The sequence below is a fragment of the Nilaparvata lugens genome, chromosome 11 (genome assembly GCF_014356525.2).
Source record: "Nilaparvata lugens isolate BPH chromosome 11, ASM1435652v1, whole genome shotgun sequence".
In the NCBI taxonomy this organism is placed as follows: domain Eukaryota; kingdom Metazoa; phylum Arthropoda; class Insecta; order Hemiptera; family Delphacidae; genus Nilaparvata; species Nilaparvata lugens.
Window position 1 is genome coordinate 21215383 of NC_052514.1, and position 15904 is coordinate 21231286.

Consider the following 15904-nt stretch of genomic DNA (forward strand, 5'->3'; position numbering starts at 1 on the left):
GAATCTCTTCAATTAATGATTGTTGTTGCTCCTTCAAGCTCAAGGGAAACAACACTTCAAGGCAGGAGAAAAAAGTTATGGCTGTTTTTGAAAAATTGATATCAGATTATCTGTAAACAATCAAGTGACTTACCTGAGTTGTTGAATCTCTTCGAGTAGAGATAAGCGGATGCGAAGGAGGCGGCTGCTGTGCGTGGAAGGGGTGGTGGCGGTGGTGGCAGTAGCTACGGTAGGAGGCGACGGCTGGGGTACAGGGGGTGTGGAGGACGAAGACAGTGGGGCAGTGGGAGTGGAAGGAGTCGGCGGAGCTATCGGTGAAGCCGGAGGCGGCGTGACCGAGCTGGTGATGATTGTCGGAGGCGGCAAAGCCTGAGAGGCGGAGTCGACATGAGTGCCGGGGGTGGGAAGCAGGCTGGACGGAGGCAGCGCAGGCCCTGAGTCGGAGGCGGTCGAGGAGGTTGATGGTCGTTGCTCGTCGCGGTAGTAGCGCGGCGGGTCGGCGGCGGCCGCAGAGTCTCTGCGACGGTGGTGTCGGTGGTGATGATGGTGATGATGGTGGTGGTGGTGGGATGTGGTGATCTTTGGTGGTGACGGGGTGACAGCCGACAGAGAGTCACGCCGACCGCTCTTAGCCGATTCTCCTGAACCTGAACGTCAACATTCTCAACATTATTCAAACTATCAATACAAAATAATATTATAGATAATTGATTAATTCAATTATCATGATCAACTTATAATGACAATGGTTGTAGTATTGATAACGACGATAACAAGAACACAGAAATTACATAAATGCTTGGTAGGGATAACATGTTGAATAAAACTTCAGAATTCCGCATTTTATTGTAAATTTGAGAGAGTTGAAAATTATCAATTACTAGCGTTGCACTCTTATATTTTTAATTTAATGATGGCCACAGCCGTACTAGTCTCTATAATATTTCCTTCCGCTTCTTCCTACAAAATAATGATAAAAAGTGACAAGATAAACCGTTTTGGACTTAAGCATGTGGTACTCTTCTGAAATGAGTGTAATCCTAGATCATTGAATCAATATTAATAATAATAGAGTGGGAACAGAACGAAGCGAAGAGAAGGAAGCCGAGCTCTTACCGAGAATGGAAAACTTGTGGGCAAATAGAAATATCTCAAATTCACAAAAATGAATCGATTTTGCTTACAGTATCGTTTTGCACTTTATTTTTCAATACAGAATTTTCACAATATTGATAATGGTAACAATAGTTTGTTCATGAGAAGAATCTGGAGGGAGTGAAGTTTTCAACTCTGTATGTTTCTTGTCTCCTATTGTATTGCATTGATACCATGAATGAACAATGAATCATAGATTCAATCACATCCAATCAATAGGCCTATGCGATATTCTACTATCGTTGTGAGTTTTCATCAATAATTATTATAAGTTTTTTTTTTTTTTTCTAAGATTTAAACGTTTGAGATTGCATATGATATCAAGTGAACAATTGAATGGAGTACACAAATCATATTGAATTCCTAAAATAATTGGCAATAATTCATTATGAACGAACGCATTTCTTTCATTTAAGCTGTGAGAACAAAAATTACATCAACATTATATATTATAAATTATTGTAATACATACATTTCTTGGACTCAAAATAGTGTGTGAATTAAGTTATTATTTACATAACCTCAAGACCGTGTATTCCAAATTAAGGTTTAAAGCAGTTTTGGGAGAATGCCTGTTGTTTTTACCTGCATTGTATCTCTTGTCTATGAATAAATAAATAAATAAAATATTGCTAGTATAAGATTTTATCAATGCTCTTTCCGATGATCAACAACTTTGCATCTATTCAATATTTTGTTTCCACAAGTATTCATCTATCATTCCCCTGCAAACATTGTGTTGAGTATCAACATTATGCACTGAGCCTCGATCAGTGAAGCTGGCTGACCCGATGTTGTATCCTGCAAGATGTATTAATCGCAAGAGGCTCTAGGTACAAGTCCCATGCCATGTCTGCAATGGACAGACTGCCAGCCTGCTATATAGGCCTACATGATCAATCCGATGTTATTTGAAGGAAGCAGCAGCAGCAGCAGTGAGATTCCTATGGGAAGGATGTGGTGAGTGCGCCACTCACAGCTTAGCCCCCCTCAGGGATCATCTGATCAACGCCTGCTGATGACTTGTACACCTACAAGTTACAGATATACTTGTTACATAGATATACTATGTTAACTCACGTGTTGAAACCCGGTGAGGTAAAGGTTGTAAGATAATCATTATTATGTTAGAGAAGGGATATGGATATGTGAGTTTGATATGCTTACGAAAATGTGATAATTGTGTGAGGAATAGAGTCACAAATGCATTTCAATGCAGTATTATTTTTCATTGTCGAAAATGATGGGGATGATTATCCATGATTATGTGAGTAGAAGGTAGATTTGGGATATGAATATATCACAGTGAAGGGAGGTGTGATACATTATATCAAAATAATGTGAATAAATGCCACCCTCCACTGATATTTAATTAGTTACTGTTCCTTGTCTATGATACATTTATTGGCAGTATAACTCATGAGAGCCAATACTCACTTCGGAGGGCAGTTAATTAATTGCAAGAAATGTCCAGCCTAAATAGTGTCTTATCGATAAAATAATTACCTACAGAGTGACGTGTGTTTGATTTTCGGTAAGACATAACAAAATTCAAGTAGTAGACCATTCAAATAGATTATAATAAATGAGAACAACTCTCAAAAATGTTGTACTTTTTAACCGCTCATTGCACAGCAAAGTCATGAGGAACTTTTTTGTTCAGCTACGAAAAAAAATAGATCTATGCAGAAAAATTTCGATCAGGAGCACAGGGGGGTCCAGGAGAAGGCATTTTTCGAAAATTTGATGTAAAATCACACTACAGCTCAAACTAATTGTCCTACAGACTTGAAACTTTGCACAAATATTCTTCAAACATGCTAGACGCGCACTAAGAACGGATTTTGAGTATTTTGCCTCTAAGGGTTCAAAGGATGAAAAAGGAACTATATTAGTAAGGTTTGAACATGGTAAGGTAAATGCCATATGGAACTGAGATAATTGACACATGATATTCTAACATATTTTATAATCATTGGAAAGCTTAAAATAATTTCATCAATCAGCTGCTCGAATTTAATTTTCCATGAATCGAAAGCGCTAGCTTGCCATGTGTTTGTTCCATTGTTGTATGAATCTCATACATTCCGATTGCAACAGAGCACAGATATTTTCTTTGGTTAGGAGTTTGTTGATAATTCTTTTTTCAAATTCTATTGCAAAAAAAAAAAATCACATTGAAAAATTTCTTAACAGACAACAAGATTACAAAACAAGATGTCAAACATAAACCTATATTCATTTGTAGCATGGCCAGAAAAAGACAAACTTGAGTACTAGCCGTGAATTCATTCAATATAACTCATATTTTTGTGTTAATATTTTGTGAACAAGAAGAACGAGTTGATGAGAGATTGAGTAATATCTTTTATTTCATCTAAATGGTATTCATATTGTAGTATCGGGGTCACTTCAATCAAAGTTTTTTATTTTGTAGCTAATAAATGTCATACGTATTGATTGTCCATAATGTAAGTGATTAAAGGTAATCAAAATTAATGGCTTACTGGTCCTTCACAGAATTTATAGTATTCCTGGTGATTGAGCCTGTCTTTTTTCAGTGTTGACTATTGATAATAAAGCTTTATTTACAACTAGCGTACCTGGCGAACTTTGTACCGCCAAAAGTCAATGTACACTTCACTTTATTTGGTCAATCATGAAATTTACCTGACAATCAATATTTTCATTCACATCTAAATACGGACTCCCCATGTGCTTAGTATTACAGCATTCATTATTCCCAAAACATATTCTTCTCAATAAATTGGTAGTAATATCTAACAGTAAATGGTTGAATTAAAAAAAAAATAGGATAAATTAGTTTTTTAAAGATGAGTTCAAAGTTTTCATAGTTGTTGATTGTCAATAGATGGTCCAGGAAATATGCGATGTACGATGAATCATCACCAGGAATTACATATTCTTTCCATCTTCCATTTTAGGATTTCCAGGATGAAAATAAGCTAAGCTAAATTCAAAAAAATTGTGAATAATTCTGACATTCTTCAGTAATAATAAATGCAATATGAACAACTCTCTTCCATGAGGTGAATAATTTTTTCCCAACATTCTCCGGTTACTCAATGATAGGGGAGTGATAATTATTTGTATAAGTCTTCTAAGGAACCAATTTTCTACAGCTGGTACCAATCAACTACACTTCAACTCCAACTACCGTTGTAATACCAGTAGCCTACACAATTTATCATAGGGTGGCGTGTTTATTACAGCTGGTAACTTTAGATGCTAAATTATCATATTATCTCAATATGATCTTGAATCATGATCATCTTTCCGTTCTTCGGTAGCCGCTAGGCCGACAATTTCGAAAACATAGGTCTGTAAAATAGATTAATAAATAATCATTATTAGCCACCCTTCAAAAATCTCTGGTCAGAAACCATCCCCAATATTTACACAACATATTCCCAAAGTTTCATGCCGTTATGTCATTTTTTTTTCAAGTCATAGGAACAAACACACAAAGCTAAAACAGACATTCATTTTTTATATATATAGAAGATAGTAGATTTCATTCGGCTCAAACAAAAGCCTCTCTCTCTAAATGGAGGTAGAATGATAAGGTTGACAACTTTCAGTTCTGTTGTTTTAACATTTTTTTTTAAATCACTTTCAAAAAGTTCATGTAGTACCTACTATTGTGTTTGAGACACTTCTGGTGCTATCATAGTTTCACAACTATTCTGTTCCACACTCCTATCTCTTGCAGTCGTTAACCATATCCATAATAAAATACAGAGTTGGCTTATAGACGTATGGGATAGGAAAATTATGTTTGACGCATCACCACTTCTGAACTACTGGACTAATTAACTTGAAATTTTGCTTATAGGCTAGATTCTTAATTAACCAAGGATGGTTATAGGCCTATTTTAAGTTCTTTAAAATTTCATTACGTCAAGTTTTCAGATTATCAAGTTTGAAAATAGATCCTTGCGAAGCACGGGTTCCTGCTAGTTATTTACACAACCTCTAGACCTTGTATTCCAAATTAAGGTTTTAAGCAGTTTTGGGCGAATGCCTGTTGTTTTTACCTGCATTGTATCTATTGTCTATGAATAAATAAATAAATAAAATATTGCTAGTATAAGATTTTATAAATGCTCTTTTCAATGATCAACAACTTTGCATCTATTCAATATTTGGTTTCCACAAGTATTCATCTATCATTCCCCTGCAAACATTGTGTTGAGTATCAACATTATGCACTGAGCCTCGATCAGTGAAGCTGGCTGACCCGATGTTGTATCCTGCAAGATGTATTAATCGCAAGAGGCTCTAGGTACAAGTCCCATGCCATGTCTGCAATGGACAGACTGCCAGCCTGCTATATAGGAGGCCTACATGATCAATCCGATGTTATTTGAAGGAAGCAGCAGCAGCAGCAGCAGCAGTGAGATTCCTATGGGAAGGATGTGGTGAGTGCGCCACTCACAGCTTAGCCCCCCTCAGGGATCATCTGATCATCGCCTGCTGATGACTTGTACACCTACAAGTTACAGATATACTTGTTACATAGATATACTATGTTAACTCACGTGTTGAAACCCGGTGAGGTAAAGGTTGTAAGATAATCATTATTATGTTAGAGAAGGGATATGGATATGTGAGTTTGATATGCTTACGAAAATGTGATAATTGTGTGAGGAATAGAGTCACAAATGCATTTCAATGCAGTATTATTTTTCATTGTCGAAAATGATGGGAATGATTTTCCATGATTATGTGAGTAGAAGGTAGATTTGGGATATGAATATATCACAGTGAAGGGAGGTGTGATACATTATATCAAAATAATGTGAATAAATGCCACCCTCCACTGATATTTAATTAGTTACTGTTCCTTGTCTATGATACATTTATTGGCAGTATAACTCATGAGAGCCAATACTCACTTCGGAGGGCAGTTAATTAATTGCAAGAAATGTCCAGCCAAAATAGTGTCTTATCGATAAAATAATTACCTACAGAGTGACGTGTGTTTGATTTTCGGTAAGACATAACAAAATTCAAGTAGTAGACCATTCAAATAGATTATAATAAATGAGAACAACTCTCAAAAATGTTGCTTTTCACCATAAAATAATGTTGCTTTGATTGTACTCATACTGAATAACCAAAAATATGCAGTTCCTTTCGGTTGAGAGATGTAATCAGTGAGTTGGAATGGAGGAAAGGAATGATAAATCATCCAATTCTGAAATGGAAAGATCGAGGTCAACAACTTGGACTGTCTGAGTTTGTCAAGTATTTAATGACACCCTTGTGGAGCATGGGTTAACTGATAGTTTTAATAATTTTCAGATTGATCTAGTATTGTGGGAATACCCTTGTAGGATAAAGCTGAATACCCTTATATCAGTAACAAAATTGGTGACAGATTCAGTAGAAATATTCTTCTCATGAGTTCTAATGGCACTTTTTCCACTTGTCTCGTTCAAACAATACCAATTAATTAGATACTTTTGTTGAGAATAGATCGATCTTGTAAAAATTCTCCGTAATTGAAAGAACACAGTTTTAATTTGGCAAATCCACATTCATCAAATTCACAAACAGAATACTAGTTTCGTGTTCTGTTATTATCCATTCTGTTATGTTATGGAACCAACACATTCTATTAGTGAATTTGAAACTGAAAACTTGAAGTATTGAAATCTTGAAGAGCTTAAAATAGGCCTGTGACCATAGCGGGTAAATTAACAATCTATTCTCTTCCTCTATCTCATATTCTTTCTTTTTCTACATTTCTTTCTCTTTCTCTATATTATTCTCTTTCTCTATTTCATTCTTTCCTCTCTTTGTTTATCATTTTAGTTTTCTTATTTTCTCTCTCTTCTCTCTTCCTCTCCCTTTCTTGATTCCTCTTTTTTCCCCTTCTCTCTCTTCCTTTTTCTTTTTTCTCTCTCTTCCTTATTCTTTTCCTCTCTTTCTATTATTTTTACAAAAAGCGCGCGTGACCTAGTTTTGGAACCCTGATGCTCCAATGCTCCTATCGTTTTACCTTGCTTCATGGTAAGCCAAACAAATTCTGAAACTTACGCTTGATCAGCTGTTTGAAATTGATGAAATTCGACAATGTTATTACAGCCAAGTTTAGGTTGTAGCAGGACCTCCTAAATACCGGACCTGAGCATACAAATAAGATGGCCGCCATGTTTGGTGGACTAACTTACTGCCATCAGCTAGGTTCCAGCTCTCTCTAATAACTTATTACTGTTCAAAATCATTTTTAAGAATTCAAATAAGGTTTAGTTTAATCAATTTAATTAAGGTTTAGCCTATTAAAGAAGTAATTATTTGATAGGGTAACTGGACTTTATTTATTCTCATGCACATAGCATTCAAGTGCAATTCACCTGCACATAGCTTATAATTATCGTTATTTTATTCCAGCCTAAGAATTCAATGTTCTCAATTATCGAGACTTTGCTTGCTGGGACAACTGATTATTATTCTTCATGTTGCAGTAATTGTTCAGAAATATATTGCCCAATACCTTTACACACGATTTGATTGTGTTGTAAGAAGGTTGATTTGGAAAAACTGTAGGGAAGGCACCATCACATAGTTTTACTTTTTCTCTTGGAACAGTCACATAAGAACCATCTTCACTCAAAAACTTGTCTTCTTTAATAATGTCTGATGCTCTAAAATTATTGATACACACAGCCGAATTGTTGGTGACTTTAGAATTTTTCTACACCTTGTCCATTTTTTCCTCAGCTCTTCATCTTTGGGAAAAGTAAATATTGTCACTAAGGGGGTTTCTCTATAATATAGTTTGATTTACTCCCAGGGACACAACAATTTCTAGGCATGTTCAATTAAAACTGTTAATTGGCCTACTCATTGTAGCATGTTGTTATAAAGCTAAATGTTGAGTTACGGATGATAAACAAAACATAATCTAGGCTTCGGTTGGATATTATAAAATTATTTTTGATTAAAACACTTTGAACACAGAATACACTTTGAACACTCAACACTCACTATACATTTTGAATTCTTAAAACTTCACTATTCACAATTTGAATTCATCAAACACTTACTAAACACTCTGAATACTGAAAAAAACTAATTTGAATCTCTATTGCATATTAAATAATTATAAAATTATATTGAACAATTATAAACTCGTAAATATTATAAAGCCCGTGACATTTGTAAACAAACATTACTCAACTACAACTGAATACTAAAAACTGATGACAACATATCAGTGTCAGCTGAGTTGAGACCCCACCAAATATCGGCGACATTTTACCTAAATTTTCACACAAGTGCAGGTCCGGTATTTGGGAGGTCCTGGTTGTAGTCCATGAACACTCTGGTCCTGGTTGTAGGCAATGAACGCTCAAAAAAGTGGATAGAAGGAAAACTTTGGAAGACAATTTTTGACCCCGCAGCTTTGTTCAGGGTAGTAAGGAGGTAAACATATCAAATGTCCCCACCCCTACCACGTGTGCTAAAGTGGTGGGGGTGGTTCAACCGTACCACTTCATGGTTTCTCGCATATAACTCAAAAATCTGGTGTGGTGCACTCACACAACTTTCCTTGCCGTTATGAAAATTGATCAACTGACGCTAGTGTTCCCGCGCATCTCAAGTCTACTTTTCTAAGATCTGAGCCAGCTGGTGACAGGACAATAGCGCTGCAGACACACGAAGTCTGCTGTTGTCAAACAGTTGTCAACAGTTTGCAATTGATCTTATTATTATTATAATCTTATTTTCTCTAATTTCGAGCTTATTTTCAATTTTAGGTGAAAATGCTACTGAACATTGATTGTAGAGATTTTCATGTTCAATCTTTTCCACTTGAAATTTTTTGTTTAAATTGTATCTGAAGCCTGATAATTGGGAATCTAAAATCAAACTTTGCTTAGATGTTGCAGTGCTCCTGTTATTTTTACAGATATAAAACTTGTGGCAGTTGATAGAGCTTATCAATCACTTTTCTAGGTATGGATTTAATCAAAATCGTTGGAGCCGTTTTCGAGAAAATCGCGAAAAACCCCTGTTTTTGACAACATTTTCGCCATTTTAGCAACCACCTTGAATTGCATTTGATCGAAATTGTTCGTGTCGGATTCTTATAGTGTTAAGGACCTTAAGTTCCAAATCTCAAGTCATTCCGTTAATTGGGAGATGAGAAAGCAAAAACTATGAATCTTATGAACACAGCTGTTCTATGAAAAAATGAAGCTTACATAATTTCCTACAATAGTCATCCAACAAATTTTTCTATATTATCTCCCACAGCTTCCGAAATATCCGATCTTGAAGGTGTGACATTTTTGAAAAATACACGTTTGCCTCCATTTTTGGCTATTTTTTGTCTCAGAAATTTTTAACATTCATGGAAAAAATACATGCTGATTATAAGCTCATAGAGCAATAAATTCTCTTCAATTTGATGTATAATTTCACATGTTCACTCATTCCCCTACGACTGTTGCAGCAGCTTTAGTGTTGGGTGTGAAATCTCTAGCTTTGCAATATTAGACCATTTGGGAAAGGAATTCGGAGGAAATGTTCTGAACACAATTTTTTACTTTTCAGCTTTGTTAGGACTAGTTCGGAGGAGGATATATCAAAAGTCCCCATCCCTACCACATGTGCTAGAGGGATGAGGGTGGTTTAAAAAAGCGTTTTTAAGCGTTCTGCTTCCACGCTCATATCTTGGGAGAAAATGCGTTCAACTGACATGACTAACCATTCAAAAATGGAGTTTGATAAATTATCTAAAATTTTTGTCTAGTAGAGTTTTGTGATATTCCCAAACACAGTTTTCGAAGTTTAAAAATAGCAGGTTTGTATCCAATTTTTTTCCTTTCAGGGCTTATAACTCTCCAACAATGTATTGTGAAAATAATTATCTACTCATTGTAGGTTTGTGGAGCATTAAATTCTCTTTGATACGATGTATTATTCCACAATTTTGTATAGAACAGTTGTGTCCATAAGATTAATAGTTTTCGAGTTATACGCGAGAAACCAAAAAGTGGTAACTTTGAACCACCCCCACCCATTTAGCACAGGTGGTAGGGGTGAGGACTTTTGATATGTTTACTTCGTTACTACCCTAAACAAACCTGCGGGGTCAAAAATTATCTTCCGAACTTTTCCCTCTATAACCTTTCCTTGACTGGACTATTGGATGTGTGGAATGATAAATTATTAAATAACTAGTAGTTCTGTGAACAGTAGACCTCACGCAGTTTTCTGTATCTAGTATCACCTGTTCTAGTTCCTGAGGTATCAGTCTTTCTCGAAAATATCTGTCATATGTTTTACAGCCTATCATAGACTCCCTCAATTTTAAAGATTTTATAATTTCTCCATCATTATTTCTAGTTCATTGAATTATTTTTTTTTCATTTTCAATCACCTATCAAATTTGTTTTTTCAAATGTAAGAATATTAATACTGTTGGGAACGCATAATAATACCATGACTGCCAAACAAAATATTCACGCCATAGACCTTATAGAAATAGACAAGGCTCCTCCAGACATCTGTGTAATGCATGCAATGAATAATCCACTTGTTAGTTGATTGATCATGGATAATTCTATAGTCTTATTAATCCTATCTTCAGAGTAGATGATTGACCAAAAGCAGTGAGGTCTATGTTTCAACTCGGAATATCATTTTAGTCTGTATGTATGTGTGTAACACATTTACGGCCAAATGCAAATAGAATTCGATGAGATTTGGCAGAAATATTCCTTTTTCAACTGCACGTCGATATATACACAAGGTTTTTTTTGAAATTTTGCTTTTTTAGGATAATATGAGAAGAAAAGGAGTTCCTCCATACTCTGATATCACAATATCATCTACTCTGAAGACATGATTAATCAGAATTAGAATTATTCATAATCAATCAGCTGACAAGTGGATTATTCATTTCATGCATTACATGCATTGCCTGCACAGATGTCTGGAGAAGCCGTGTCTATTTCTTTAAGGTCTATGATGTTCTCAATATTTTGAACTGTGCATTAAATATATAGATAAATATTAGTACCATTGAGCTGTGTTTCCACCAAAGCTATTAACAATGTGTTAATAACTTATTCCTTCTAAATTCTTTCAGATTAAACATAACTTATCATATACATGATAAATATATGTGCACAACAAGTTCCGTCCAATATAATAGAATCTATAAGGATTAAGTCATTGACATTTTGTTAATAACTTTGGTTTAAACCCAGCTTTAGCCTCCGAACAATACAAAAATTACGTTAATACAATAAGATTTATGGAAAAGTAGCTTGATTTTGAATTATTCAAGTGATTGGCGTAGACTCACCGCGCCTTGACGCAGACGTGATGATGGTAGTCGACTCCTGCGATCCGCGTCGGACCGAGGGTGACGCGGCGACGACGACGGTGGACTCGCGTCGCGACGACCAGAGTCGTGCCAGGTCGTACTTGAGGTCGCTGATGGCACTGCCGTGACTCTCGCGTCGCGACTTGGTTGACAGCGACTTGACTCCCGAGTCGGCCGACGACTCCCGTCGCTTCCGCATCGCCGCTGACGACATCTCGGTCGTGGACGACCGCGACCACGGAAGCGATCTCGCCAGGTCTGCCAATGTTTCCCGACGGATTAGCTGCGGTTCTGACACAGTCACATGCCACAACACACTACCTTTTATTCACCGTTTTAGAAGGGCTTTCTAGAAATTTATTTTAATTACCGGCTGTTTTTCTTAAATAATTTTATTATTAACTGGATAAAAATACTTGACATTGTATACTTCATTTATCAATATAATCTCTTTGTTATTAACAAAATATTATTATTATTATATATTTATTATTATTTCAATTATGGACTATTTGGCTAAAGTTTTATCCGTTATTGTTTCTTATTTCTATATTACTAATCATCAGTTTAGATTGTTTGTATTCGATCAATTTACATATTTTGAAATTAATTTAGATTATTCTTATTGATGTTATAATATTTTAATTTGCAATTTCCATCCGGATTCTATTCTTGCGAATATTACAATATATTATTGATTGGAAAAACTTTTATGTGAATCAATAGAAATCTATATTTTTATATTAAGAATATTGATAACACTCACTTTCATCTCGTTACGTTTTTCGTACTGATGTGTGTATAATACAATTCCCATATCAAGTTGGAACGGGAAAACAATACAAGTGCACTGCGCATAAGGCTGCGTGAATGATTCAACTTATGACTGACAAGGAATTTCTTCTTGAAAATGAGAAAATTCAACACATACATTATGAACCGAAATGAATAAAATGAAGTAGATTACATACATACATATTGTCACATTACATTATGACACATACATGTATACAGAGTGTGTGGAAAATCCGAGAACGGCTAAATATCTCATATACAAAGGTAATTATTTGACGGTGGGTGTGATTGGGGATCATCATTATCATCATCGTCATTGATTAGGCTTTTCAAGCCAGTTCCGGCGTCTTCCTCGGTCTACCAATACTTCTTCTGTCTATTGGCTTGTGGAGTAGGGCATTCAATGGGAAACGGTCTTCAGGCATTCTAAGGAGATGATCTGACCACTTATTCCTATATATGATTGGGGATCCTACTCAAATTGAAAATACTACTTTACTATGACTAAAAATCTGGTTCGCCATCTTGGATGCGGCATTTTGAATGCAAATTTTTTTTCTTTAAATAGAAAGTAGGGAATTTCAAGACTAAATGAATGATGAAAACCGTACATCGATATCTCGAATCGTTTCGAAGATATTCACATTATTAATAAATACCATGCGAATCAGAAATAAAATGAATAAGTGGTATTGATCAATAATGTGAATATCTTCGAAACGGTTTGAGTTATCGATGTGCGGTTTTCGTCATTCATTTTGTCTTGAAATTCCGTACGGTATTTCAAACATGTATCGCATGATTACTTTCTTATTTTAAAAAAAGTAGGTAATCCAAGATGGTGAACCAGATTTTCGACGTCATAGTAAAGTAGTATTTTGAATGTGAGTAGGATCTCCAATCACACCCATCGTCAAATCACCTTTGCATATGAGATATTAAGCCGTTTCGGACTTTTCATCCACCCTGTATGTCAATCTCAAAAATGTGGACATGCACACACACAATCAGCACGAAAACATTCAAATTCCTCCACGAAAGTGAGTGTAATCTTATATCTTGTACTTGAGAATGATCATTTTGTACTTAAGAATAGTTGAACAAACAAGACTAAGACATGATTTTATATTATAATTTCATAATTATCATGGACAGTTACAATTTATCGAAAGGCTTACGATGCCATCCATTGCCTAATCTGATCATAGTCGTGAAGTGAATATTTACTTTCGCATGTGATTGCCCACTTGAAGAGATGAGGGCACGGTTATAATTATTGAGATGTTCTTTGGTTAATGTCACACGTTGATAGCCGTAGAGTTGAAATCAGAGATAATTCTATTGTTTGATACCAGTGAGGTGTTTAGTGATGCAAGAGAACATGCAGATTGATTTATTGTTTTTGTTTTGATGTTTGTATTTGAAATTTAAATTAAGTGATCAATAGAGAAGGCCTTTTAAAATGTTGTTATATTGATCACAAACGCAGGTAGGATACAGGAAGAAATTATTTGAGCAATACATGTATAATACAAAATGAAATACTCAAAACCTACAATGCAAGGAAATCCAATTACAAATTCATAAATGTGATTAATAGTAAATCCAATCAATCAACACAAACAAGAAGAAGAAAACATCTATGTACTCTGCTGATTTTTTAGCACAGTACAGTAGGCCAAATAATTGGAATTCGTGATTTATGATTTATTTACGATTCCAGTAATTCAGATTCTGATATTCGATTGAATTTTCTCCAATTTCATTGTGCCTGAAAACTAGTTCATGATGGCATAGAACAGGAACAAATTTCTATTATCAAGTACATTTTTCTCTAGAGGTTCAAAGTAACAACTCAGAGTAATTTTACATGAAATAACAAACAACGATATTAACTTGAGAAATATACAGTCACACTTTCAAAAGATTTCACTATGAATTTAGTGTGATCATCTCTTCTTTTATCAATCATGAGAAAATATCACAGGTCATTGAATCCCTTATAAGAAGCTAAGAATTATATAAACATAGAATTGAGTTACGTAATTATTGATTTTCAAGTATTCTTGTAGATTGTGCAAAAAAAATGTATGCAACTGATGTGCGCAGTGAAGCGGAACATTTCCTCCTTGAGGAAAGCGAGTTGCAATTAAGTCTCTTGATGAATGAATAACCGATGGGAATAAATGAGATATTGAATTCCTTCAAATGCGAATGAATTACTCGATTGGTTTGATTGATTTGGTTCCAAATGTACCTACTCTTTATCAGTCTAAAATCTTCATTGTATACTTTACAACTGTCATTAAAACTCTACTACTTCATTGAAATATAATTTATCTGGAGATTTTGCAAGCTGTGACTACTATAATTATTTTGTTTGATCAGTCAAATGTGTAGTTGATTGTAATGTTGGAGAGTTGCAGTAGCCGCCAGGACACGCTCACCTTTGTTACCGCGCTGAGCCTTGGCGGCGGCGCCTCCGCTTCCGCCGCCCCACTCGCGTAGGATGTCGGTGAGCTGAGCGAGCGAGCTGCGGCGGCGGCGAGCGGAGGCGGGCGGCGGCGACGTCTCCTGCGTCTCGGTCGGCGGCGAGATGCTCGTGATCTGAGCGGCGGAATCGCGACGCCCGGCGCCCAGACGCTGACGCAGTGTCGACTCCTCCACCTGTTCGCGCACCAGGTCGTCCCAGCCGTTGCCACCCTGCCACACCAGTCCCACCTGGTGTGACATGATCGGCAGGTTGCACACGAAGCAGATCGCTGTCATCGTCCTACACAATCACACAATCAATAAAAATATTGAACAAACAACATCAAACTCACAATCAACATGAACGTGGTTCACGAAAGGGCAAATATCCGATTCATTTCATTATCTATGGTCGTGAGCATTCATAGAAATACATGTAGCATTTATACAAATCCTATTTGAAAATAAATAGTAAAGATCCTTGATACTCGTTTATTATGATACGCGAGCTTTACCTTAGAGAGGGATTCAACATAATAAATATTATATCATCAGGAATAAATTCAATGAAAAATAATGTGAATTTTTGTAAAAAATTTATCAGAATGATTAAAAACCACGGTGTTGCCTTTTTTAGTAGAGTAGCTCATGGATCAATTTATATTTAAGGAATAAATATTATTAGAATATAATTTCTCACTCCTGGATATGAATGACAAACTGAATCGATAAAATGTTGATAGTGGTAGTTATGTAAGAATATACGATTTAAGAATTTTACAACTGTTTTGTTACTTGTCGCTAGCACACAAACCAATAAGGTTTTGCTGGTAACCCTTATTAATATAAGAAATTAAACATTTTTTTGTGATTTTGTAAAAGGGAACTTCTTCATATGATGTATTGCTCTTGCGTATTTTTTCTGAGGCAATAAATACATTTGAATTTTAAATTGTAGTAATGGCTGTGGATTGACGTGATGAAAAGCAATAGTCACCGTAGCTTGCTGTCTCCAGTTTCTAATAAAGTTTTCACAATTATTATATTCCCAAGAAAATGGTGAAAAGTGATGTAATAAAATCATTAGTCCTCAGTAGCTCGACGTATCTGGTC

The 15904-nt window shown here is 35.6% G+C and overlaps 2 protein-coding genes across 2 annotated transcripts in view; both read right to left on the reverse strand.

The window, feature by feature from the left end:
- The window catches only part of LOC111044358, a 354176-nt gene extending 353916 nt beyond the window's left edge, over positions 1 to 260 (reverse strand). Inside the window, exon 1 of the mRNA XM_039437842.1 lies at positions 134 to 260. The gene's annotated coding sequence lies outside the window, so the exon portion shown is untranslated. The remainder of the gene's footprint in view (positions 1 to 133) is intronic.
- Positions 130 to 15088, reverse strand: LOC111051916 (sialidase-like). Its single transcript, XM_039438218.1, has 3 exons — positions 14767 to 15088; positions 11504 to 11815; positions 130 to 647 (listed from the first exon to the last, which is right to left on the reverse strand). The coding sequence occupies exons 1-3, from the start codon at positions 15086 to 15088 to the stop codon at positions 130 to 132; spliced, it is 1152 nt and encodes a 383-aa protein (XP_039294152.1).
- Between the last annotated feature and the right edge of the window lie 816 nt (positions 15089 to 15904).